This window comes from Lepidochelys kempii, chromosome 7 (genome assembly GCF_965140285.1).
Source record: "Lepidochelys kempii isolate rLepKem1 chromosome 7, rLepKem1.hap1, whole genome shotgun sequence".
Classification (NCBI taxonomy): Eukaryota; Metazoa; Chordata; order Testudines; family Cheloniidae; genus Lepidochelys; species Lepidochelys kempii.
The window spans coordinates 1,234,668-1,260,397 of record NC_136386.1 but is presented as its reverse complement, the minus strand read 5'-3'; the positions used below and the strand labels follow the sequence as shown (position 1 = coordinate 1,260,397).

The following is a 25,730-nucleotide window of genomic DNA, read 5'->3' as shown; positions in this document are numbered from 1 at the left end:
AGGAGCCCCCCGCCCCGCCCCGCCCTGCCCTCCCTGTCGGCCAGCAGGAGCCCCCCGCCCCGCCCCCACCCTCCCTGTCGGCCAGCAGGAGCCCCCCGCCCCGCCCCACCCCGCCCTCCCTGTCGGCCAGCAGGAGCCCCCCGCCCCGCCCCGCCCTCCCTGTCGGCCAGCAGGAGCCCCCCGCCCCGCCCCCGCCCTCCCTGTCGGCCAGCAGGAGCCCCCCGCCCCGCCCCCGCCCTCCCTGTCGGCCAGCAGGAGCCCCCCGCCCCGCCCCGCCCTGCCCTCCCTGTCGGCCAGCAGGAGCCCCCCCGCCCCGCCCCGCCCTGCCCTCCCTGTCGGCCAGCAGGAGCCCCCCGCCCCGCCCCGCCCTCCCTGTCGGCCAGCAGGAGCCCCCCGCCCCGCCCTTCCTGTCGGCCAGCAGGAGCCCCCCGCCCCGCCCCCGCCCTCCCTGTCGGCCAGCAGGAGCCCCCCGCCCCGCCCTTCCTGTCGGCCAGCAGGAGCCCCCCGCCCCGCCCCCCGCCCTCCCTGTCGGCCAGCAGGAGCCCCCCGCCCCGCCCCCGCCCTTCCTGTCGGCCAGCAGGAGCCCCCCGCCCCGCCCTTCCTGTCGGCCAGCAGGAGCCCCCCGCCCCGCCCCCGCCCTCCCTGTCGGCCAGCAGGAGCCCCCCGCCCCACCCCCGCCCTCCCTGTCGGCCAGCAGGAGCCCCCCGCCCTCCCTGTCGGCCAGCAGGAGCCCCCCGCCCCGCCCTCCCTGTCGGCCAGCAGGAGCCCCCCGCCCCGCCCTCCCTGTCGGCCAGCAGGAGCCCCCCGCCCCACCCCCGCCCTCCCTGTCGGCCAGCAGGAGCCCCCCGCCCCACCCCCGCCCTCCCTGTCGGGCAGCAGGAGCCCCCCGCCCCGCCCCGCCCTGCCCTCCCTGTCGGCCAGCAGGAGCCCCCCGCTCCGCCCCTGCCCTCCCTGTCGGGCAGCAGGAGCCCCCCCGCCCCGCCCCCGCCCTCCCTGTCGGCCAGCAGGAGCCCCCCCCGCCCGCCTGCCATGAGCAGGGCTGGCATAGCGCCCAGCCTGCAGCCGGGGCTGCTGGCAGCAGCAGATAGTGCTGTGACGGTGCTCTCCACGTGATTTTATGGAAATATGCGAACAAGTGTGACTATGATGTAACTGGAATATGCTTCAGGAAAAAGGTCTCTGGTACGGGGTCATTACAAAGCTTATAATCTACTGAGTGTGGTCATCCCATTTGTATGAATGTATCATCCTTGTATCTGAAACTAGAAATATTAAATATAACTCTGAGGTCCTATTGTAATTATGCAATGTGTGGGCCAGTAATGGTGGTTTGGTATCTTGGCTCCTGTTAACCAGGACAATTGACTGTAGATGGCTCTGTTTACTTGCAAGCCTTCCTGTGAGTCAGGCTGGGAAGAATGAAGGCTGTGAAAGAATGAAGGCTTCCTGTGAGTCAGGCTGGGAAGAATGAAGGCTGTGGAAGAATGAAGGCTTCCTGTGAGTCAGGCTGGGAAGAATGTGACCATGTCACCTGGTACTGGAATCCATCTTAAAATTGGGGCTTTTCTGTTTAGAAGGAGGGGTGGGGACCCAGAGAGACAAAAGATTCCCCCCTTGTGCCAAAGCTATAAAAGGGGGTGGAACAGAACAAATTGTCTGGAGTCATGAGAAATCCCCTAGTTACCACCTGAGCTGGAGCGAACAAGAACTGTACTGGGGAAAGGATTGGGCCCAGACTAGGAAGGAGTCTAGTCTGTGAAAGAAGCTTATTGGAACATCTCTGAGGGTGAGATTTCATCTGTGTTCAGTTTCTTAATGTATTAGGCTTCAACTTGCGTGTTTTGTTTTATTTTGCTTGGTAACTTACTTCATTCTGTCTGTTATTACTTGGGGAACCGCTTAAATCCTACTTTTTATACTTAATAAAATCACTTTTGTTTATTATTGAACCCAGAGCAAGTAATTAATACCTGGGGGTGCAAACAGCTGTGCATATCTCTCTATCAGTGTTATAGAGGGCAATTTATGAGTTTACCCTGTATACGCTTTATGCAGAGTAAAACAGATTTATTTGGGGTTTGAACCCCATTGGGAGCTGGGTGTCTGGGTGCTGGAGACAGGAGCACTTTTAAGCTGTTTTCAGTTAAGCCTGCAGCTTTTGGGGGACCAGGTACAGACCTGGGTCTGTGTTTGCAGCAGGCTGGCGTGTCTGGCTCAACAAGACAGGGCACTGAAGTCCCAAGCTGGCAGGGAAAATGGGCTCAGAGGTAGTCTCAGCACATCAGGTGGCAGTCCCAAGGGGGTTTCTGTGACCCAGCCCACTACCACTACATCTCCAGTGGGACAGGCTAGGGGGCTGCACGTGGTGGGAGGCAGAGCCCAGCCTCGCCTCCCTCTCTCTGTGCCCGCAGCCCCTGAGAGCTGGGGGAGGCCCTGCCCTGTGTGGTAACCCAGAGGAGGTGGATGGGTCCCTGGAGCCCTGAGCTGGGTCCAGAGAGCAGTTGGAGGGAGCCAGGCCCAGCTCTTTCCCCTCCACAGAGTTGGGGGATTCCTGCCCCATGTGGTGCCCCCCAATCTTCAGGGTGCAGCGCAGGCCTGCTCTCTTCTCCCCCAGCAGCTCCCAGAGCAGGCTGTGCTGCCTGGCATTGGCGGGGGCGGCCTCGCAGGGTTTGGGTCTCCTGATTGCTCTGCCCGGCAGCCACCCATCCTTGGGGATGCCCCGGGGCAGCTCCGCAGAGGCTGAGCAGCATTGCATGGGACCGAGGGCACCCCCTGCCCACTGCCCCTGGCTGCTGCCAGCCCCACGGCCTCTCGAATGGCTGAGTGGGGCTGCCACCTGCTCCCCCATGCAGTCTCCCCGAACAACGGGGCTGTGCCCAGCCCCATGACCTCAAGAGTGGGGGGGCAGTGCCCTGACCCCGTTATCCCGCTCCCCCACTGCTCACCCGTATAGCCTGGTGCACACAGACAGACGATCTGATTGGTCTCCTTGTTGGCATGGCAGGAGTTGCCATGGTAATGCCGAGTCCCAGGGTACCCCGGGCATGGGCAGGGTCGGCACTGCTGCCCCGAGCCCAGCACCGGGTCACCATAGTAACCCTCCAAGCACCTGCCCACAGCACAGGGAGAGAGAAGAGGGAGATGAATTCGGACCAGAAACCACCTCGCCTCTCCCCCGCCTCTGCCCCCCACAGCCAGCCCCCCACCGCTGACCCCCAGCCCCTGCTGCTGACCTCTGGCCAGCCCCCTCGCCTCTGCCCCCCTGTCAGGCCGCACCCCAACTACCATCCAGCCCCACCACTGCAGCCCCCCAGCCTCCCTGCCATTGCCTCCCCAGCCCCACAGCCAACCCCCCATCACTCCCACTCCCCCCGCTGCTGCCCCCCATCCCCACAGCCAGCCCCCCCATCACTGCCCTAATCCCCATGGCCAACCCCCAATTGCTACCCTCATCCCCACAACCAGCTCCCCCCACCATCCCCGCATCCCCATGGCCAGCCCCCATGCTGCCGTCCCCACATCCCCACAGCCAACCCCCCACCGCTGCCCCCTCAGCTCCACAGTGAGCCCCCCTTGCCACCCCCCATATCCACGGCCAGGCCCCCCACTGCTAATCCTTGTCCCCACGGCCAGCTTTCCCCCCCACCTGAGGCAGCCCACACTCTGGCTGCCCCCCAGCCAGCCCTCCACGCTATTCCCCATTGCGTCTTCATCACCCAGGCCTCAACAGCTGTCCCGCGCAGTGGGACCATAGCTGTGCCCCCGCCCCGTGGGGCCCGCACACCCACCTCTCACAGTGGAGCCCTGTGGTGGCGTCACGGCACTGCTGGCAGGCCCCGGTGTGGGGGTCGCACTCCTCCGAGTGCCCGTTGCAGTGGCAGGGCCGGCAGGCGGGAAAGCCCCACTGGCCCCACGAGCATTGGTCGCACCGGCGCCCCATGGCACCAGGCTGGCATCGGCACTGCCCGCTCACGGCGTCACAGAGCTTGGAGACCGAGCCCTCGGGGGAGCAGGCACAGCCTATGGGACAGGTGGGTGGGGCGTCACCCAGCTGGGCAGCCAGACGGACAGCAAGCATGCCCAGAGCACCCCATACCCAGACAGATGGACACAGACGGGGCCCGATGCCTGGAGCGTTACTGTGACAAAGGGGGGATGTTTAAAATATTTTTATGAATCCTATGTTTGCCTCAGTTTCCCTGGAGGAAGAGCAAGACCCCAAAGGGCTCTGGTACACCGCAGGGGTTCCTCCTGGAGACCTCCAAAGGTGGGGGTGTAGCCCTGATCCTGTGGGTCTGTGTCAGTCACTGTCCTGGGTAGTGGGCTTTCCCCGTCTTCTCCTATCCTCCACTGAGATGGGTCTGCCGGCTGGGACAGCTGGGTGGACAGGTAGAGGCCTTGGTTGGTAGGTGCTGGATTCCTCATTGTCTTCCCCAGGCTCCACTGATAGGGGGATTGAGGCCCAAGCAGCTGGGGACACCCTCCCTCTGTCTGCTAGCCTGCCCCAGAGCACACAGCCCTCCCCCTCCCTGCAACAATGCAGCACAGGGGAAACTGAGGCATGCAGGCTTCATACCAATATTACAAACCGTTCCCACTTTGTCACCTTCTTGCCCCTTTGCGACCCAACGGAGCGGGATCACATCAGCCAGTGACCCCCCAATGTTATCCATAGGTGCCCCAGCATCTATCCTGTCCCTTTGGTTGCTGGCCGGCCAGGCATTTCCAGGATCCGCCAAGCACCATCGGCAGTTTCCAGTACACCATTCAGAGCAGTGTCATGTCCTCTCGGAGGTCGGCGCTTTTGGGGGGCACTAGCAGGGGCCACGGGGGAGTTTCCATGCTGCCCTTTGCCATCCCAAACCTTTGGGTTTGAAACCAGGCTTGGGTCCTGCCACTGCCCCTCCCCCTTGTCTGCCAGGGAGTGAGGAGGGCAGTGACCCCCTTCCCCCAGGGGTCAGCCAGCTGCAGCCCTGGCCCTACATTGGGCAGGGAGGGACCCCTGGAGCACTTGGGCAGATCAGAGAAGGTTTGTCCCCCTACAAGGCTAGTCGTACCCCAGCCATGTCTGGTGCCCTGGGGGTGGGGAAGCCGGGATGCAGGATGCTCCTGCATGTGGGCAGGGCCCTCTGGAGTCGTGTCCCAACGCTGGGACTGGGTGTATGCAAGGCCCCCACCTCCCCTTGGGGTAACCTGCTGCCCCCAGGACAGAGCCCTCTTAGCCTCCCCCCCCACCTCGTGGGCTGGAATTTGGGCTCTCTTGCGGAGACCCCACCACGGCCATGGCCCCCCTCAGACCAGGTGTCTCTGGTACCAGCAGCCACCTCCCAGCTGCTTTCCCCTCCCCTGGGGCCTCGTCTGGCCGTGGTCTTGCCCTGCCTGGGGGTTCAGCTGGGGGCTCAGCCCTGCCCCTGCACCCCGGGACAGCGTCTGGGCCCATGGGACTCAGCTCCCGTGTGTGGGTGGGGGGAGGGGGGATTCCTCTGCCCCACTCAGCCTGGGGTCTGGGCTCTGGGCTCTGGTTGCAGACAGGCAGGTGTCTAGCAGCCCTTCCTCTGTGTTACAGGAGGGGGAGCCCCTCCCTCCGCCTGCCAGCCGATCTATTGCCTTCCCTGGCCCCTGCTCTGAGCCTGGCTGGCGTGGGGCAAACCCCGGCCTGACCCAGGGCAGAGGGAGAGCTGCAATGCCCCCTCTTCCCAGGCCCCAGGCTCAGGCCAGGCCCCTTTGCATCCCTTTTCTCGGGGAAAGCCAGGGGGAGCAAGCGAGTGGCCGGGGGTCTCGGAGAGCCGAGGTGGAACGTGTGTCGGAAAACGACCAGAGTGGGCCCGGTGCTGGGTGAAACAGGGAGGCGAACTCGTCCTTTGCCCAGCCAGGCAGTAGGGTGACCAGGCGAAAAGGGACCCTGGCAGCTCCGGTCAGCCCCGCCGACAGGGCCATTAAAAACCCGGCCGGCGGCACAGGGGGGACCCGGGGCTAAGGCAGGCTCCCTGCCCGTGGGCACGAGGGCAGCACGCAGCACACAGAGCCGCCTGGCCGCCCATGCGCAGAGAGGCCACAGGGTCGCGGTAAGCGCCACAGTGACCCCGCACCCCAACCCCTGCCCAGATCCCCCTCCTGCACCCCAAACCTCTCATCCCCGGCCCCACCCCCGGCCGGAGCCCTCACCCCCCCCGCACCCCAACCCCCGCCCAGATCCCCCTCCTGCACCCCAAACCTCTCATCCCCGGCCCCACCCCCGGCCGGAGCCCTCACCCCCCCCGCACCCCAACCCCCGCCCAGATCCCCCTCCTGCACCCCAAACCTCTCATCCGCGGCCGGAGCCCTCACCCCCCCCGCACCCCAACCCCCGCGCAGATCCCCCTCCTGCACCCCAAACCTCTCATCCCCAGCCGGAGCCCTCACCCCCCCCGCACCCCAACCCCCGCCCAGATCCCCCTCCTGCACCCCAAACCTCTCATCCCCGGCCCCACCCCCTCCCCCGCAACCCCCTGCCCCAGCCCAGTGAAAGTGAGTGAGGGTGGGGGAGCGGGAGCAATGGAGGGAGGGGGATAGAGTGAGGGGGGCGGGGCGTGGGGGGGCCTCAGAGCGGGGGCGGAGCCGGGGTGTGAGTTCGGTTTTGTGTGATTAGGAAGTTGGCAGCCCCGCAAGGCAGCTGCAGCTCCGGCCCAGCGAGCGAAGGGTGCGCCCAGCCCTTGGGAGGGACGAGCCACAGCGAGCTCCTGGGCACCGGGGGTGGCAGACGGGGGGGCACACATCCCCTTTGGCTCTCCTGGGCTCAGGCACATCCCCCCCAGGGGAGCACAAGGTGGGGTTCATGGGAGACAGCCCTGGGGTGGGCAGTCACCCAGACAGACCGACAGACGGACCGACCGACCGGGCCGGTGCTCCCAGGGCGACATGGGGACAGACACACAGGTACTCACGGCTGCAGCCGGAGGGCCCCAGTCCATAGGTGCCTGGCGCACACTGGTCACAGCGCCGGCCGATCACGTGGGGTTTGCACGGGCACTGCCCACCCACCGGCTGGCACACGCTGCTGGTGGAGCCTTGGGGGTCGCACTGGCAGGCTGGGGAGAGAGGGGGACCAGTGGTGCTCATGGGGGCCCCCTTGGCACACACAGGAAGAGAAGTCAGGAGTCCCGCCCCCCAGCGCTGGGCTCACGGAGGAGCGTGCTTGGCAGAGCCCCAGGGCAGGGCGTTAGCTGCCATTCAACCCACTCCGCCCCTCAGCAAGCGCTGCCCCCCCAGATTCCCAGCCCAGGGAGCCTGTCCAGCACCCTCCCCAGGCCCCCCCCCGGCCAGCACTCCCCCAGGGCCCTGGCCAGCACCCTCCCCAGGCCTCCCCCCCCGGCCGGCACTCCCCCAGGGCCCCCCCCCAGCCGGCACTCCCCCAGGGCCCTGGCCAGCACCCTCCCCAGGCCCCCCCCCCCGGCCGGCACTCCCCCAGGGGCCCGCCCCCGGCCGGCACTCCCCCAGGGGCCCGCCCCCCCAGCCGGCACTCCCCCAGGGGCCCGCCCCCCCGGCCGGCACTCACCCAGGGCCCCATCGTGCAGCAGGGCGGAGATGCTGCAGAGCAGACGGGTGCACATCTCGGGCAGCGCTGGCATGGTCGCCATGCGGAACGCCTCCTGGCACGTGTAGCGCTCCAGCTCCTCCCGGTGCTGCACCGCCGCCGGCTCGCTGCCACGGAAAGCCGGCAGCTCCAGCACTCGCGGCAGAAGGACGAGCTGGGAAGGGAGAAGCATGAGCGCAAATGGGGGGCCCAGCCTGTGGGGCACGGGCTGGGCAGGGCAGCAGGCTGCACTAGGCCAGGAATGTGGGGGGCAGGGAGTAGGCCAGGCTGGGCTAGACAGGCTGCACTGGGGGAGCGGGGGGCGCTGGACAGGCTGCATGGGGCAGAGTTAGAGGCAGGTGCTGGCTGGACTAGGCATAGGGCATGGTGGGGGCATGGCCAGGCCAGGCGCGACGCAGAGGGGGCACAGGCTTAATGCCACAGGCCAGATGGATGGGCAAGCCCAGTGGGGCAGGCTGTGCCGTGGGCCCATGGGCCGGGTAGCGCAAGGTGTGGGCTGGGCAGGGCCAGGCAGGAGGTGCAGTGGACCAGGTGTTTGGGGCCAGGGAGACAGGGGTGCGGGCACTGGGGAATGAGAGCCAGAGGCAGAAGTGGCACCCAGCAGGCCCGGAGCAGCCCTGGGGCCCTCCCCACCACCACATCATGGTACTGCCGGTGGCACCTGCCAACGAGCGAGCGGCACAGTACATGCAGGCAACAGATGTCCTGTCATCTGCTACCACTGAGAACAGTCTAGAGCCATCCTCTCTGGAACAGCCTCTCAGGTAGTTGAAAGCAGCTATCAAATCCCCCCTCATTCTTCTCTTCTGCAGGCTAAACAATCCCAGCTCCCTCAGCCTCTCCTCATAAGTCATGTGTTCCAGTCCCCTAATCATTTGTGTTGCCCTTCGCTGGACGCTTTCCAATTTATCCACATCCTTCTTGTAGTGTGGGGCCCAAAACTGGACACAGTACTCCAGATGAGGCCTCACCAATGTCGAATAGAGGGGAACGATCACGTCCCTCGATCTGCTCGCTATGCCCCTACTTATACATCCCAAAATGCCATTGGCCTTCTTGGCAACAAGGGCACACTGCTGACTCATATCCAGCTTCTTGTCCACTGTCACCCCTAGGTCCTTTTCTGCAGAACTGCTGCCGAGCCATTCGGTCCCTAGTCTGTAGCAGTGCATTGGGTTCTTCCGTCCTAAGTGCAGGACTCTGCACTTGTCCTTGTTGAGAGGAGGCTCCCCCAGGGTCCTGGCTGGCTTCGTAGGGAGCAGCTCCAGAGCACAGCCTGGGGATGCCGTGACAGGTGGCAGCTGGCGGGAAGTGACTTACGGCTCAACCAGGGCACTGGCAGGTTTCCTGTCACATCCGGAGCTGGCACATGGGCTCCAGCTCACAGTGCCGTGGGGGGCTTCAGCCCACAACACCTTGGGGCAGTGAGTAGCTGCTGGAAGGACACCCCCTGCTCTGCAAAGCCAGGCGACGTGGCTACAGCCCTGGCTTGGCCTCTCCCCGCCCAGTGCAGGAGGCAGCTGCCATGCCTGGCCCAGGGATCTCCCAGGGAGAAGCGGGGATTGGGAGGGGTGCCTGGCAGAGGCCACGTGGGGACTCTGGGGTCAGGACCTGGCACCCCCCTGCGCAGCCGCTGGCTGAGGGGAGAGGCTGCTGAGGGCAGCTCCCGCCAGCCCCTGCCCTTACCGAGTCGATGAGGATGAAGGCGGCTGGGTGGCGCTGGACCACACCCGCCCGCTGGAACCGCATGGCGATCTCGTACTGGTTACTGGGCTCAAAGCAGAAGGGCCGGGACAGCAGGGCGTACCTGGGGGCAGGAGGCAGGGGTGAGGGGCAGGAGGGTAAGTGGTGTGGGCTGGCCGATTGGGGCAAACAATGGGGGCTATGACACAGGGGGGCTGTGAGCCCAGCCCAGCATGGGACAGGGCCCTGGGTGGGGGTGGGGGGCTCTGAGCCCAGCCCAACGTGGGACAGGGCCAGGGCCTGCGGGCGGGGAGGTGAGCCCAGCCCAGTGTTGGTCAGTTTGCCAGGCTGGGGAATCAGCTGGCATGGGCTGGGCTGCGCACGGCATGGCTGGGAGGCTGGGGGGCTGTGCCCCCTTGGCAGGGCTGGCTCCTAGCCCGGGCAGCAGCTGGTGAGGGGATGCACTGCAACATTGGCCCGAGCCGCCTGGCAGCGAGGGCACTGGTGCCCCACGAGGGTCCCCAGGCAGGGGGAGGAGAAAACAGGGCCTGGATCCGGCCAGGAGCCCCCCTGTCGGCTCTCACCTCTCGGTGTGCGGCAGGCTTTCCTTGTATCTCTGCTCCGAGGGCAGCACGTTCCCGCAGCGAGGGCTCGTGGGCAACGCCTGGGCACTGACGCTGACGATGGCCTCCCAGTCCTCTGTGGACTGCAGGGAGAGGGGTTGGGGCGCCCCGCAGCTGGGTCCCCAAGGGCGGAAGCCTACAGCCCTCCCGAGGGAGTGGGGGCACTGCCGGGGGTGGGCCCGGTGGTGCTGGCAGGGGAAGGAGCCCTGGGCTGGGGGCCGGACAGGCCCTGGGAGATGAACCGGGCCCCTGCAGCGTTCCTCAGGGCAGCCTGCTCCCAGCATGGGCCCCTTGCCCTGGGCAGCTGAGCTGGGCGCTGAGTGTGGACTCTGCACCGGGTGCTCTCGGGGCTGGGCCCCACACACCAGGGGAGCCCGGTGCCAGGCCATCCCCTCCGCCCTCAGCTAGGGCTGCCAGATGCCCAGTTTTTGACCGGAAAGTCTGGTTGAAAAGGGGACCTGGTAGTGCCCGGTCAGATGCACTGACTGGACACCCGAAGCCCAGTTACCACGGGTGGGGGGAGGCGCTGTGTGATTAACCCACGCGCTCAGACCCTGCTCAGCCAGGCCGCCCCCTGTGCAGGCCGCCGGACCTCCAACCCAGCCCCGGAGCAGAGGGAGCCCAGCGGGGCGGGGGGAAGGAAAGGAAGGTGGCAAGATCCAGCAAGTGACAGGGGTGGGGCCTTGGGGGGAGAGGCGGGGACGGGGGGGGGCTGGGAGTCTGGGTACCAGCAATTAGAAAGGTGGCAACCCTACCATCAGCCCCATGCCCTGTGGCAGCCTGGCACCCAGCCACCCCTCCCCCATCAGCCCCACACACCCTGCAGGAGCCCGGCCATCCCCTCCCCTGCCGGCCTGTTGCCACCGGGCAGCCTGGCGCCCAGCCACCCCTCTGTGCCCCACACACCTCGGGCTCGTAGCGGATCAGGATGTCGTACTCCATGGGGTAGGGGATGTTGTCGATGTGGAAGGACAGGCCGGCCCCATCCCGCACGCGGGCGAAGCCGGGCCCCGTCCATGTGATCATGTGACCCACGTGCTCCCGGGACACCACTTCCACGTCAGGCTGGGGGGCAGAAACCTGGGTCAGTGCCCTGCCCCTCCACCGCTGCCCCTTGCCCCCACCTGCCCCCATCTCACCCCATCCCTGCCCCCCACTACGCTCAGCCCATTCCTGTCCCCACCCCTCCACCGCTGCCCCCACCTGCCGCATCCCTACCCCCACTCCTGCTCCCTGCTATCCTCCCTTATGTGACAAAATGGGAATTTTTTGTAGTGTTTTTTATTAATCCTACGTGTGCCTCAGTTTCCTTTTACTCCCTGCATTGCTGCCCAGTGGTGGGAGGATTATGGCTACGTCGGCTTCACGGGGCTCTCCCCTCGCTTTGTTAGCCCCCCTCCCCAAGAGGCCAGGGAAGAACTCCTGAGGGCCTAGCACTGTCCACAGTGGGGCAGGTCGTCTGGGCATTGGCACCCCAAGCGCCGGATGTAGGCCTGGTGGGATCACATGGCCGAGCCTGGGAGAGGAATGGGACTCGGGGGGCTGGCCCACTGAACGGGCCCTCTGGGGCACTGCTCGAGAACTGGGGCATAGCCCCGACCCTGTGGATCTGTGACACCCCACAGCCCCCCCATTCCTGCTCCCATCCTCCCCCCCCTTCCTCCTCCAGGACCCTCCCCCCGCTCCTCACCTTGTGCAGGGGCTGCCGGCTGCGCCGGGGCAGGGCTCGGTGCTGCCGGAGCCGCATGGCTCCACGTTGGCGGCGCAGACGCCCCTTCCGCCCGTTGGGGAGCCCGCGGGAGTGCTCCAGGCAGTCCGAGGGGGCCTCGGGGCGCAGCGCTCCCTGCAACGGGCCAGGGTCAGCCTGGGAGACCGCCAGGGGCGCGGGGATGGGGGCTGCGCCGAGCACCCCGGGGGATGGGGCTGAGCCAGGGGGACTGACGAGGGGGCAGGAGGTTGCTGTGGGGGGCTGGGGTTACCCTGAGGAGACCCCCTGACCGCAGCAGGCTCCAGCTGGCCAGAGGGACGCTGACGCCCGGCTGCACAGTGTAGCTGGTGCTGGGTCCTGTTGCTCTGCGGGGGGCAAAACCCCCGGCCCAGACCCCAGCCTGCCACGAGAGACTGGGCCCCACAGCCACGGAACTGCACTTGGGAGGGGTACTGAGCCCGTGACCAGCTGTGACGTTATTGACTTGAACTGGGACCATATAGAACATCGTTGCAACCCAGGTCCCGTAGTGGCACTAAATCTTGTATAAAGGGGGTCAACTAAGGTGTCTCAGACAAGGTGATGGTTTGCTGGTTAGGATGATGCTGTCTGTGTGCGTCTATCATTTTGTAGTTAAAGTTATGAATATTGGCTCTGTCCTGTCTGTAGTTCAAACCTGTGCTCTGCTTCTGGGGGACACCCCAGACACGTTGGGGTCAGCTCTGCCTAGCCTGCTGGACGGCCCATTAAGGACCATCAGCGACACAACTGACCCAGTGAGAGAAGGCAGACGCGCCTGGGGACTCAGCCAGGCGTGCAGGGACCTGCCTAGGGACCGAACTCGGAGGTGTTTCCAGGCCATGGATGGGCAGCTTGTCCTTGGGACACAGAAAGCAGAGACCACACGGCAAGAGACTTTCAAAAGCTGCTGCAGCTCTTCCAGCTGGTCTTCAGTCCTGCTTCTGGCCTCTGGAGGGACTTGGCTACCCTGAAGCTTTGACCCAAGGACTGAAAGACCCATCCCAGCCGGGGATGTTCTCCAGAGACTGGATTTGAACCTGCCGTTTATTCCATCCCTGCTGCAAGCCTGACCCAAGAACTTGGCCGTCACTGGACGTCATTGATTCCATTGAACCCGTTCTAGCTCTCCTCTCTGTCTTTTCCGTTTATGAACAAACCTTTAGATTTTACACTCCAAAGGATCGGCAGCAGCGTGATCTGTGGGTAAGATCTGTTTTGTGTATTGACCGGGGTCTGGGGCTTGGTCCTTTGGGATCGAGAGAACTGTTTTTCTTTTACTGGGGTGTTGGTTTTCACAACCATCTGTCCCCATAACGAGTGGCCCTGGTGGGGATACTGGGAAACTGGAGTGTCTAAGGGAATTGCTCGTGTGACTTGGGGTTAGCCAGTGGAATGAGACCAAAGTCTGCTCTGTTTGGCTGGTTTGGTTTGCCTTGGTGGGCACAGAAACCCCAGCCCTGGGCTGTAACTGCCCTGCTTTGAGCAGTTTGCCTTAAATTGGCACTCTCCGTTGGGTCCTGCTAGAACCAGCATCGTTATAACATGGGACTCTGTGCGCTGCCCACCCCCTCGGCCCTGGGACCCCACACACTGCCCCCCCCTTGGCCCAGGGACCCTGGGTGCTCCCCCCCGGCCCTGGGACCCCACATGCTGCCCCCCTCAGGCCCAGGACCCCGCGCCCTGCCCCCTCCCAGCCCCGGGACCTGCAGCAGCCAGCATTGGGTGCCCGCACTCACCGGCAGCGTGGGGTGGGTGGGCGCGTGTCCTGTGGCATGCTCTGCCTCGTAGCTGTAGTAGTCCAGGGGTGCACAGAAGTAGCCGGGCTGCACCTGGTCACACTGGCGCCCGATGAGGTGGGGCCGGCAGGGGCACAACCCGTCCTCCATGGAGCACCTGGGGGCGGCACAAGCCCTGTCCATCCTGGGCTAAGGGAGCCTGCTCTGCCCTGTCCCTTTGTCCCGGGGGAGCCGGCCCAGCCCAGGCCACATGTCCGTGTGTCTGTCCCAGGGCAGGGGCCATGGGGGAGGAGTGAGAGGGGCCAGCCTGTTACCAGCCCTGAGTGCCCTGGTTCCATCCCCAGCTCCCCACAGCTTGTGTCCCACCCCCGGGGTGATGACCTGGGCATGGTCTTACTGTCTTCTCTGAATAGTGGGTGTGCCTCAGTTTCCCCTGTGTTACTCAGGTATCTGGGTGGTGGGACAAGGGGGGGTGATCTTTGCGTGACCCCTAGAGGGCAGGTGTGGCTGTGACAGGCCGCAGAGAACAGCCGACACTCGTAGCCTGGCAACTGAGGGCCAGGCCCCCTCCTCTGCGAGGATCAGCCCAGGGTGTTGGCGCAGCCGGGGTGACCTGCTGGCCCGGGAACAGAAAGGAAGGAGGAGGGGCAAGAGGTGTGAGGGAGGGTTGCCAACCCTCCAGGGTTGGCCTGGAGTCTCCCGAATAGGCATCGGTCTCTGGGTGACTATTGAAAGCAACCCAGCAGACCGGGCTGTTCTACACCGACTAACCCGCCTGTCACACGCTGGCTGGGGGTCACGGCAGCTAGAGATCGGGGGGGCATTTCTCCCTCTGGGGGTGGGGCCCCAGGGGCAAAGCCAGACTCCTGGTGGCTCCAGGAGGCGGGGAGCCTCTGAGAAGGGCTGTCGCACTGAGGGATTCCTCCCAGGGGCGGTGCAGGGCTGAGAGTCTGGGGCCTGGCAGTGCCTGACACCCGGCACCCCTGAGCCACGGTGCCACCACTGCCCCATGACCCTGCCCCACGGCCGTGATATCGCCCCATGTGTGACAAAGTGGGAACGTTCTTAATGTTTTTTCTGACTACTGTGTGAGTGCCTCAGTTTCCCCATGGCATTTCTTAAGTCTCTAGGTGGGGGGATAAGGGGGTGTGATTGTGGCAGAGCCCTAGAGGGCCAGCGTGATGGTGTCTGCACAGAGAATGGCCGACACCCTGTCCCCTGGCGACTGATGGCCTGGGCCCCTCCTCTGCAAAGGGGCCGACTGGAGAACAAAGAGATCAGGTGGCCTCCTGGCCCGGGAAAGAGACAAAGGCCAGAGGAGGGATGGGAGAGTTTCAGTTTGGAGCTGGCTGGGGAAATGGAGGGAGGCCAGAGGGGGCTCTGGCTCCCTGCCCCCCAAGACAGACGTGACTGAGGGGTCCTGTTCTCTGCACCTACAAGCTCTGTGTTAGACCATGTTCCTGTCGTCTAATAAACCTTCTGTTTTACTGGCTGGCGGAGAGTCCCGTCTGACTGCGAAGTTGGGGGGCAGGACCCTCTGGCTTCCCCAGGACCCCGCCTGAGCGGACTCGCTGTGGGAAGCGCACGGAGGGGCAGAGGAGGCTGAATGCTCCGAGGTCAGACCCAGGAAGGGGGAAGCCGGGTGAGCTGTGTGTCCTGCAGACAGGCTGCTCCCAGAGAGGAGACTTCCCCAGAGTCCTGCCTGGCTTCATGGGGAGCAGTTCCAGAGCATCACCCGGGGACCCCGGGACACCCTGTACCCCCTCTCCCCAGCTGTGGCGCTGCTCATCATGTCCCTCCCCCCAGCGGTGAAGCCATGTGGCTTCCCCCGGAGGAAGTGTGAGACCCCTGGGGGGTCTGGTACCCTGCAGGGTTCTCCGGGAGACTGCCCCAAATACTGTCGTAGGTCGTACCCCCCTCCGACGTGTGGTGCTGCCCCGTGCCCTTCCCCTGCGTGGCACATGCCTACCTGTTGCTGTAGGCGCCCCCGAAGTCGCAGGCGCAGGGCCGGCAGCCGGCCACGTCGGTGCTCAGGCCCCAGAACTCGGGCTGTGGGGAGAGCAGGGTTAGGCACCGCCTGGGGTCCGGCCGGGGCCAGGCAGGGGGCAGGGGCACTCACCAGGCACTGGCTGCAGTACCGGCCGCTCACAAAACGCTTGCAGTAGCAGTCTCCACTGACGTGGTCACAGGGGGGGCTGCCCGTGAGGATGCCCCGAGGGTCGCACCTGCAGGCTGGGCAGAGACACAGCAGCTTACCCAGTGGGGCCCGTGCCCCCAGGATCCTGCCCGGTACCCATGAGGTTGTCCCACGCAGCATGCGGGGCCCTGCCACTGGCGGCTGCACCGAGGAGCCATGTCCCCCGGGGCCCTGCAGCACAGCCCGGCTGGGTGGCTGTGATGAAGTGGGCATGGTCTTACTGTCTTCTCTGAATGCTCGGTGTGTGCCTCAGTTTCCCCTATGTGTTACTCAGGTATCTGGGTGGTGGAACAATGGGGGGTGATGTCTGCAGCAACCTCCAGAGGGCAGGTGTGGCTGTGACAGTCTCCAGAGAACAGCCAACACTCTGTAGCCTGGCCCCCTCCTCTGCAAGGATCAGCCGGAAGTGTTGGTGCAGCCGGGGTGACCTGCTGGCCCGGGAAAGGGACAAAGGAACAAGCAGGGGCAACAGGCGTGAGGGAGGCCTCAATCCCCTGCATAGGGGCTGGAACTAGGGGGACTGGGGGGCTGCAGCCTCCCCTGGCGTGACATGGTCTCCATCATATCCAGGGTTTGTAGTTTGGTTCCATGGCTCAGCCCCTCCCCAGCCCCGACCCCGTACACGTTGCTCCAGCTCCCTGGTCTCCTGTTTGGGACTCAGGGGGAGTCCGGGGGAACCAGGCCCCGGGTCCCCCCAAGCTGGTTTTCTGCAGGTGCCTGCTCCCTGGGCTGACAAGCTCTGTTCTACGCTGAGCTCCCGACGGCTCTGTCACACGCTGGTGGGAGACACAGCTGGCTGCAGAGTGGGGGGCAGGGCGCTTTGGGGGGGTGAGGCTCCCCAGGGGGACTCACTGCAGGGAGCGAACGGGGTGACCAAGGGGCTGAACGCTCCGAGGTCGGACCCAGGAAGTGCCAAAGCCAAGCAGGCTCCTTGGCCTGGTGAGCATGGCCCTGAGGGGAGACACTGTCCCAGAGCCCTGCCTGGCTTCGCTCCGAGCGGTGCCAAGGCCGTGCCCACACTCACACTGGCAGCCCTGTGGGTTGGTGCGGCTCAGCCCGTAGAAGGCCTCCTTGCAGCGGTCGCAGCGCACGCCCTGGACGTGTTCCTTGCAGCGGCACTGCCCGGCGATCATGCCCAGCGCCACGTCCGTGTGGCTGTCACACACCCCGCCGTCCAGGGAGCCCACTGGGTCACAGTCACAGGCTGCCAGCAAAGGGGAAGAGAGCAGGAGTCGCACGCCAGGAACCAGCTCAGCGCCCAGCCTGGACGCCAGGGCCTGGCACCGCAGTGGCCCCAAAGCAGGTGGCACTGCCAGGGCAGATGGGATCGCCAATGCCGGGCAGGGAGAGGGCAGCCGAGTGTCTCAGCGCAGCCAAAGCCCTGGGCACATGCCCAGGCCAGGGAGTGCGACTGCCAGCAAAGGGGCTGGGGCTTGGCGTGAGCCCCCCCCACAGCACTGCAGCCAAAGGGCTCACGTGCTCCCTGGCCGCATCCCGGGGCCGTGACCAACGCGGGGACGTGGGTGATATGCGCCTCAGTTTCCCTAGGCGTTGCCCTGCCGCACTGAGCGCCACGAGGCGTGGGCCACGCAGCAGGCTGGGGAGAGACACGGGGCAGCGAGGGCATGGGGGACCTAACAGACAATGGGAACCCCAAGGACCCCGCATGTCCTCGTGAGAGGGGAGCCCATGAGGCTACAGCTGGAGAAGGAGGGGGCCGTGCCAGGCGAGTGTGAGAAGACCCAGGGGAGCCCCTGGCATTGAGACTCGGGAGAGACGAGGAAGGAGGCCAAGATGGGCTGGCCAGGCTGGTCTCCGCTGATCCAGGACCGGAACCCGTTACCAGCTGCCGCGCCACAGGGGGACAGTCCAAGCGGGGGCTCGCTCCGTGGCCTGGCTGGGCAGAGCTCCCGGAGGGTCACAGGGGCTACAGCCCGCTCTCGAAGGCGGGGAGCGGCCAGCCTCGCTACGCACAGAGGTGAACCCAGCCTGCTCCGATCTCTGGGCCCTGGGGAACCCAGGAGCCGTGCAGTGCCCTGGCCTTCCCTCACGCCTGGGGAGGGCACAGGGATGGCATCGGGGGCCCATATGGGCTGGGAGCAGACCCGGGGACAGCATCTGACTAGCGGGGGCCTGGCGAGCCCCTGGAGACCCAGGGCTGGGCACGGGCCGGTAACCCTGAGAGAGAGGATGCCCCCTCTGCACTGCGGGCACCCAGCCGGCCCCAGCTCTAGCTTCAGAGGAAGGGGAGCAAAGCGCCGAGAACCCCAGGGGGTGGCCCCCGCCCGCTGGAGGCTGCCCGGGCCCGCCCGGCAGGGCACTCACGGACGCAGGCGGTGCTGGCCCGGATGTCGGCCAGCGGGCTGTGGTAGTAGAAGGGTTTGCAGAGCTGGCAGCTGCGGCCCATGGTGTTGTGCTGACAGTCGTCACAGACGCCCCCGCTGGCATTGCCCGTGGCCAGGTACACGGCCATGTCGAAGTGGCACCGGCGTGAGTGCTGGTTACAGTCACACCCTGCCGACAGATGGGTCCATGAACGACGGCCCGGGCACACCCGCACCCAGGGCACTGCCCCCCAGCACACCCACTGCACTAGGCGCACAAGCAGGTGGGGGGAACAGCCACGGGGAAGCAGGGGGGGCACGGCTGTGGGATACCAGGGGGGGAACAGCCATGGGGAAGTGTGGGGGGGCACGGCCATGGGGAAGTGTGGGGGGGCACAGCTGTGGGATACCGGGGGGGAACAGCCACGGGGAAGTGGGGGGCGCACAGCTGTGGGATACCGGGGGGGACACAGCCATGGGGAAGTGGGGGGGTACGGTTGTGGGGAAGCGGCTGGGAGGGGGGCACAGCGGCGGGGAACCGGGGGGCCGGCTGCTCTCTCACCTTGGCAGGCGTGTGGGTCGGTGCCCCCGGCAGGGCGCCAGGGCAGGTCCTGGTAGAAGTCCTGGCACCGCTCGCAGTTCAGGCCCGTGGTGTGGTGTTTGCACACGCAACGGCCGTGAATCTGGGAGAGAGGCGGGGACGGCGCCCAGGTCAGCTGTGGCCCACGGCCCTGGCCTCAGTCCCCTCGCGCCGGGCTCTGCAGGGCCAGCGGACGAGCCCAGGGCCCTCAGCTGCCATTAGCAGGCCCTGCCGCAGACAGCAGGCCAGACGCCAGGCCTGAGTGGGTCTTGTCTGCACTGGGGCAGGAGGAAAGGCTGGGGCACAGGGACCCCTGGGGCTGCCCCACACCCCCTGCCACCCGCCTGCTGCCCCGGGAATCAAGGGCACAGCAGCCACCACTGCTCCCCGCTTGGCTGGGCCTGGCTGCCTTGTGACAGGTCTTGGGGTGGGCTCTGCCCCCTTACTGCGCCCTCCCCACCCCACTCCCTGTGGGATGGGGCTCTGGCCCCTTGTCATGCCCTCCGCTCCCCCGACCCGCCATGGGGCTCCGCCCCCTTACCATGCCCTCCACGCCCCCTGGCACGCCGGGAGTGGGCGCGCACTCGGAGGCGTGGCCGTAGCAGAAGCAGCTCCCACGCAGCACCAGCTCGTAGAGGGCATAGTAATACTTCTCCTGGATCTCCCGCCGCGAGTCCAGCAGGTTGTCGCCCAGCGTGTGCAGCTTGGTCAGGTTCACCCGCAGGTTGGTGACGCGCAGCAGATCTGGGGGCAGGGGGAGCTCAGCACTGGCCCCACCTCCTGGCCCTGCTGCCCCCAATCCCCCCAGGCCCCCAATCTCCCAGCCCCAGCACCCCACAGCCCTGATGCCTCCCACTCTCCTCGGCCTCCGCATACAGTCCCCAGTCACCACTCCTGCATTACCCCATCCGCAAACCCCCCTGGCCTGCCTATGCCTTCCCTGCCATGGGCATGTCCCTGCCCACGGCGCCGCTTGCAGCTCTGAGCCCGGCGCCCCACGGCGCCGCCCGCAGCTCCGAGCCTGGCGCCCCAGGACTGCAAGCTCTACGGCAGGGATCAAGGCCCGTCCTCCCGGCTGATCCCCCCGCCTCGTGCTCCTACCCTGGATGGCTGGGCTGTACGGATCCTCCACTGGGATGGACGGGTCCAGGACCTTGAAAATCACCTGGACGACAGGCGAGGGGCAGCATGAGACCCCAGAGCTCCCCCAGCCCCAGCCCACCCCCAGCCCCCGAACATGCCGCAGGGTGACAGGTGAGGGGCAGGGTGACCTTAGGAGTGTGATATCATATCTCATTGACAGGTGACACAGGGCCAGAAAGAGTTAATGACCTCCCAGACTGACCTGACCCAGGGCCCAACTTTAGAGACTGCTTAGGAAGAGATGGAAAGGAGGAGAGCTGTGAACTGCAGCCCGCACTGCTAGAGAGAGAAGGGGAGATGCTGGCTCAGGGCTTGTGATGTCAGCAAACGAGTCTTGTCTATTGCCATGGCTTTGATTCAAAGATCAAAACAGGAGTGTGAAGATCTAGGAAGACACTGGAGGGCAACAGTGTTGTTGTCTCTCTGTCTCCGGGAAGGTTGGGGTAACCTGTATCTGAACCGTTTAATGATAAATTACCCTGGGCTAATTGCCAGGATGTTTGGGAGAAGGAAGGTTGAGCCTATTGTCTTCTCAGGCCAAGAGGCTGCTGGAAATGTATAAAAGCCCTGGGACACGATCCTCCTTCATCTCAGATCGGCTTTGGGTTTCAAGAAGGGGAAACCCTGAGCCATAAGGATTGAGATCCCCAGTCACTGACTGGAGTCACCCTGAACATGGACATTGGACTGTAACCTCTGGGCTGTTTCTAAAAGGACGTTTGGCCACTACAGATTCACCATCTCTGCTCGGTATCGTGACCTCAAGAACTGAACTCAGGTCGGTCTGTAGACTGATCTTTCTACCAACTCTCTCTCCCTTTTCTTTTTGAATAAACTGTAGTTTAATTAACAAGAATTGGCTATCAGTGCGTATTTGGGGTAAGATCTAAGTTATCATTGGACCTGGGTCTGGGGCCTGATCCTTTGGGATTGGGGGAACCTGCTCTCTTATATGATGAGAGAAGATCTTCAGTAATCATCATCGTATCTGACGTGTGTCCGGAGGGAGGCCTGGGGCGGGCACTGCGTTGTGTGGACGTCTGAGTACCCAGGGAGGTGATACGGAGGCTGGTTTGGTAACTCTAAGGAGTGGCATATCCACCGGCATTCGGGGTTTGTCTGCCCCGCTCTGTCTGCAGTTCACCCCGACTGAGTGACCTCAGCTGGCTCCCACGGGCAGCATCGTTACAGGCAGCGTGTGACCCCAGAGACCCCTCTGCCCTGGCCTGCCCCAACATCCCCATTCCCCAGGGCAACAAATGAGGGGCAGAGTTTGTCCCCAGGTCCTTCCCATGGGCCCTGCCCCAGCCCCCGTGCCCAGGGTGACAGGCAAGGGGCAGCGTGAGACCCCACAGCCCCTGCCTGCCCCAGCTTCCCCACCTCGCCGTGGCTGGAGGGCTCAATCTCGGAGTAGCGCTGCTCACACAACACCTCGTCCACACGGCCCGAAGCCTGCACAGCCACGGCCGGGAACAGCTGGGAGCAGTTGTAGGCGAAGTAGCGATAAACCTTCCAGGTGCGGCCGAAATCCGCCGAGCGCTCGATCAGCATGGCCGCCGGGCGGAAGGTCTGTGGGGAGAGACATGGGGGAGATGGGTGCGCCCCCAGCATGCCCCGGGGCAGGGTGTCGTGGGGGAGGGGAGCTGGGTGCGCCCCCAGCATGCCCCGGGGCAGGGTGTCGTGGGGGAGGGGAGCTGGGTGTCCCCCAGCATGCCCCTGGGCGGGGTGTCGTGGGGGAGGGGAGCTGGGTGTCCCCCAGCATGCCCCTGGGCGGGGTGTCGTGGGGGAGGGGAGCTGGGTGCCCCCCAGCATGCCCCGGGGCGGGGTGTCGTGGGGGAGGGGAGCTGGGTGCCCCCCAGCATGCCCCGGGGCGGGGTGTCGTGGGGGAGGGGAGCTGGGTGCGCCCCCAGCATGCCCCTGGGCGGGGTGTCTTGGGGGAGGGGATCTGCATGTGCCCCCAGCATGCCCCGGGGCAGGGTGTCGTGGGGGAGGGGAGCTGGGTGTCCCCCAGCATGCCCCGGGGCGGGGTGTCGTGGGGGAGGGGAGCTGGGTGTCCCCCAGCATAGCTGCCCAGCCCTGCAGAGCCAGGCCTGGGACCAGTGGGATGGCTGCTCCTGGGCAGGGTTGGCCCTGCTGTCCCCACCCCCAGCCCTGGGCCCAGTTACCTTAAATTTCATAATGAGATGGGTGAAGTGGAACTTGGCCTCGAGATCCAGGCGGATGCTTACGTGCTCCACGCCTGCGGAGATGGGACAGGATCACCCCCAGGCACCAGCCCCCCTGGGAAGATGGGACAGGACGGGGTCGACCCCAGGCACCAGCCCCCCTGGGAAGATGGGACGGGACGGGGTCGCCCCCAGGCACCAGCCCCTCCCGGGGAGACGGGACAGGTGATGCAGCAGGGAGTGGGGCAGATTTGACCTGGGGATGTTGCCAGGGAGTTTCATTGGGAAGGGGAGACTTCCCTTGAGGGAGGATACCTGAGCCTGTAACCTGAGCTGGGACAGGGGGCCGGGGCCAGGTGATACCTTCTGCCTGGGTAGCTGGACAAAGGCTGGAGGAGGAGCCGGGGGGAGGCTGGGGGAGTCGGCTGGAGGGGGTTCAGTTTTGGTGAGTTGGCTGGGGAAGAGGAGGGAGCCCTATGGCTGGGGTCTAATCTCTCTATCCCCCAGAAGGGCCTGACTAAGGGGTCCTGTTTGTGCCCACAAGCTCTGGTCTGGACTGTGTTCCTGTCGTCTCTAATAAACCTGCTCTTCTACTGGCCAGCCGAGAGTCACGGTGAATGGCAGGAAGTGGGGGTGCCGGGCCCTGACTCCCCCTCAGGCCGTGACACATCCCCCTGCACCACCACTCCAGGGAGACGGGAAAGGATGGGGTCACCCCCATGCACCAGCCCCCCCGGGGAGATGGGACTGGGTCACCCCCATGCACCAGCCCCCCCGGGGAGATGGGACTGGGTCACCCCCATGCACCAGCCCCCCCGGGGAGGCGGGACAGGACGGGGTCACCCCCAATGCTCCACCAGCTGCCGGCACCAGCCCCTTTGCCGCCCTCACTTCTCCAGCCGTGGGCCCAGCAGAGGCAGGTGCGGTGGCTGCGGGCGCCGCTCACCCAGCCTGGAGGTCCTGGCGCTGGGGTTTCCCGAGGAACAGTCCCCGGGCCCGGGCCTGCAGCCCAGGCTGCCCTGAGGGTCCCCTGTGACTCCTGCGGTCCGGGGCAGCGCAGGCCAAGGGGGGGGCCATGACCCCTCCCTTCCCCTCCCCACTAGTCTGGGCTCCACCCGACCGCAGGGGGCCCCTCACCATTCTCCGACTGCCACCAGGTCGTGTGGCCGTCCTGGCCGCCGAGGTACACCACGTTCTGGATGCGGTGGCTGGTGCGCAGAGACGGGGACCGGGAGTCGCAGGAGAAGCATTTCTCCGAGTCCTGCAGCACAGAGAGTGTCCCAGTGGTGTCCCTGCCCCCCAGCAGCCCCCCCAGCAGGGACAGACGGACAGACCGGGGCACTGGAGCTGCCTCTGCTCCCCACCTGCGACAGACCCAGTCTCTTCAGCCCTGGGACAGACAGATAGACTCACCCCCGGACATACCCATCCAGACATGCACAGTACCCACGTGCACAGACGGATGGACGGACACAATCACCAATCCAGGCGGACAGACGGACTCTCACACACACACGGATCCAGGCGGACAGACGGACTCACACGCACGTGCAGAGCCGGACAGACGGACTCTCACACACACACAGATCCAGGCGGACAGACGGACTCTCACACACACGTGCTGACCTTGGCTTGCCCGCAGGCTCTGCCAGCCCGGCTGGGGCTGAGTGTTTGGGGCTGGGCACAGGGGACTGAGTCCCGCGTCTCCCTTGGCCAGGCTCACCAGAGTCCTGAGGACCGGCCGGCGGGTGCCGGTGAGAGCGCAGGGCTTAGGGCCAGGCTCCCCTGGTTGCCCTGGATGGGAGGGGCCTGGCTCCAGCCAGTGGGGGCTGTGGGCAGAGGGGCCTCCCCCTGTGTGCCCAGGCAGTGCTGACGGGGAGCGCGTGGCCGCATGGGGGGGTGGCGGGGGCAGCTGTTCACACCGCACGCAGAGAGCGTGTTGGGCCGGGAGCCACACAGCACCCGGCGGGCTGGGGGCTCTGCACCGAGCAGCCTTTGGGGGCTGGCCGGGTACCTGCAGGTGGCTGACGATGCAGTACTCCTGGGGCCCCTGCAGTCCACAGGTGGACGTGGCGCTCAGGTTCTGGGCCCGCCCCACAAGCAGGTTCCCAGTGGCCGGGTGGCAACTCCCCACGGAGCAGCCTGGCTCTTCCTGGCTCGCCGCACCGGGCACCTGGACTGGAGAGAGGCAAAGGGAGGGCCCGGCTGAGAGGGGGCATGTGGCGTCCTGGCACCCAGGGACTCTGCTGCGCTGGCCCCAAGAGGAAACCTGGTGTGACGAAGTGGGACTGTTCTTAATGTTTCCTCTGAATAGTGTGGGGGGGTGCCTCAGTTTCCCCTATGCAGTTCCTAAGTATCTAGGGGGTGGGGTAAGGGTGTATGATCACTGCAGAGCCCTAGAGGGCAGGTGTGTGCAGGGGTCTGGACACAGAGAATGGCCGACACCCTGTTTCCTGGACACTGATGGCCTGGGCCCTTCCCCCCTGCAAGGTGAGAGCTGAAGGGTTGGAGAACAAAGGAATCCGGTGACCTCCTGGCCCAGGAAAGGGACAAAGCCCAGGGGAGGAGGGGCTGGAGAGTTTCAGTTTGCGGCTGGCTGGGACATGGAGTGAAGGGCAGACGGGGTTGTCTGGCTCACTGCCCCCCAGAATGGACCCAGCTGAGGGGTCCGGTTCTCTGCACCTACAAGCTCTGTGTTAGACCATGTTCCTGTCGTCTAATAACCTTGGTTTTACTGGCTGGCTGAGAGTCCCGTCTGACTGCGGAGTTGGGGGGGCAGGACCCCCTGGCTTCCCCAGGAGCCCCGCTTGAATGGACTCGCTGTGGGAAGCGCAGGGAGGGGCAGAGGAGGCTGAATGCTCCGAGGTCAGACCCAGGAAGGTGGAAGCCGGGGGAGCTGTGTGTCCTGCAGACAGGCTGCTCCCAGAGAGGAGACTGCCCCAGAGTCCTGCCTGGCTTCATGGGGAGCAGTTCCAGAGCATCGCCCGGGGACGCCGTGACACCTGGCCAGGGACCCACCAGTGAGGGCCCCGGGGCAGGAGGGAGCGGAGTCAGCAAGGGCTCCAGGGTCGGGGAAGATCCACCGAAGGCCCCAGGGCGGGGGCAGATCCAGTGAGGGCCTTGGGGCAGGGAGGGGGCAGCGCGGAGCCAGTGCGGGCTGAGGCGGGCCGGGGGGGATCTGTGACTTTTCCATTTCCCACCATGACAGGAACCCCTCAACATCTGCTGCCAGGGAGCCCGTCAGCTGGACCCCTCCAGCCCCTCACCACCACTGCCCCTCGCACCCCCTGTGGGTACCTCTCCCCCACATATGCCCCTTCCCCTGCACGGGACCCCCAGGCACACCCCTCCCCGCCCACCCGGGGTCTCCCCCGCGCCCGGCACTGGGTCTCAGACCCGCTGACCCGGCACGGAAACACCGCGACCCGGAAAGCCCCCGCGCGGCAGCCCCGTGACTGGGGGAGCAAGGGCCTTTGTCTGGCCCACGTGACTCTGCCCCCCCAAGCCTGGTCCTTCCCTACCCTTCGCCCCCCCAGGACTGCTCTGCCCCGACTCTGCCCCCGCCAGCCCAGTCCTTCCTGACTCTGCCCCGCCCCGGGACTGCTCTGCCCCAACTCTGCCCCCCCAGCCTGGTCCTTCCCGACCCTGCCCCCCCCCCCCCCCCCCAGGACTGCTCTGCCCCGACTCTGCCCCCGCCAGCTTGGTCCTTCCTGACCCTGCCCCCCCCCCCGGACTGCTTTGTCTCAACTCTGTCCCCCCAGCCTTGTCCTTCCCGACCCTGCCCCCCCCCCCCCAGGACTGCTCTGCCCCGACTCTGCCCCCGCCAGCCTGGTCCTTCCTGACTCTGCCCCCCACCCCGGGACTGCTCTGCCCCAACTCTGCCCCCCCAGCCCAGTCCTTCCTGACCCTGCCCCCCCCCAGGACTGCTCTGCCCCCCCAGCCCAGTCCTTCCTGACTCTGCCCCGCCCCGGGACTGC

At 65.7% G+C, this 25,730-nt stretch overlaps 1 protein-coding gene across 3 annotated transcripts in view; it reads right to left on the bottom strand.

Moving 5' to 3' along the window:
• LOC140914013 (laminin subunit beta-2) overlaps nt 1–25,730 on the bottom strand; it is a 43,815-nt gene that overhangs the window by 15,951 nt on the left and 2,134 nt on the right. For 2 of the 3 annotated variants that reach the window (XM_073350836.2, XM_073350837.2), the window contains exons 3-22: nt 23,768–23,931; nt 22,891–23,014; nt 21,754–21,827; nt 20,969–21,157; nt 19,547–19,610; nt 18,987–19,189; nt 18,428–18,548; nt 17,867–18,055; nt 16,566–16,745; nt 15,464–15,576; nt 15,314–15,393; nt 13,345–13,501; nt 11,570–11,722; nt 10,786–10,944; nt 9,841–9,962; nt 9,260–9,380; nt 7,535–7,727; nt 6,924–7,067; nt 3,789–4,020; nt 2,946–3,109 (exon numbers count right to left, since the gene is read on the bottom strand). In XM_073350836.2, coding sequence (XP_073206937.2) covers nt 2,946–3,109; nt 3,789–4,020; nt 6,924–7,067; nt 7,535–7,727; nt 9,260–9,380; nt 9,841–9,962; nt 10,786–10,944; nt 11,570–11,722; nt 13,345–13,501; nt 15,314–15,393; nt 15,464–15,576; nt 16,566–16,745; nt 17,867–18,055; nt 18,428–18,548; nt 18,987–19,189; nt 19,547–19,610; nt 20,969–21,157; nt 21,754–21,827; nt 22,891–23,014; nt 23,768–23,931 — 2,946 coding nt within the window. Of the gene's footprint in view, nt 1–2,945; nt 3,110–3,788; nt 4,021–6,923; nt 7,068–7,534; nt 7,728–9,259; nt 9,381–9,840; nt 9,963–10,785; nt 10,945–11,569; nt 11,723–13,344; nt 13,502–15,313; nt 15,394–15,463; nt 15,577–16,565; nt 16,746–17,866; nt 18,056–18,427; nt 18,549–18,986; nt 19,190–19,546; nt 19,611–20,326; nt 20,928–20,968; nt 21,158–21,753; nt 21,828–22,890; nt 23,015–23,767; nt 23,932–25,730 lie in introns of those variants that run through there. The other variant, XM_073350839.2, reaches the window with a different exon arrangement.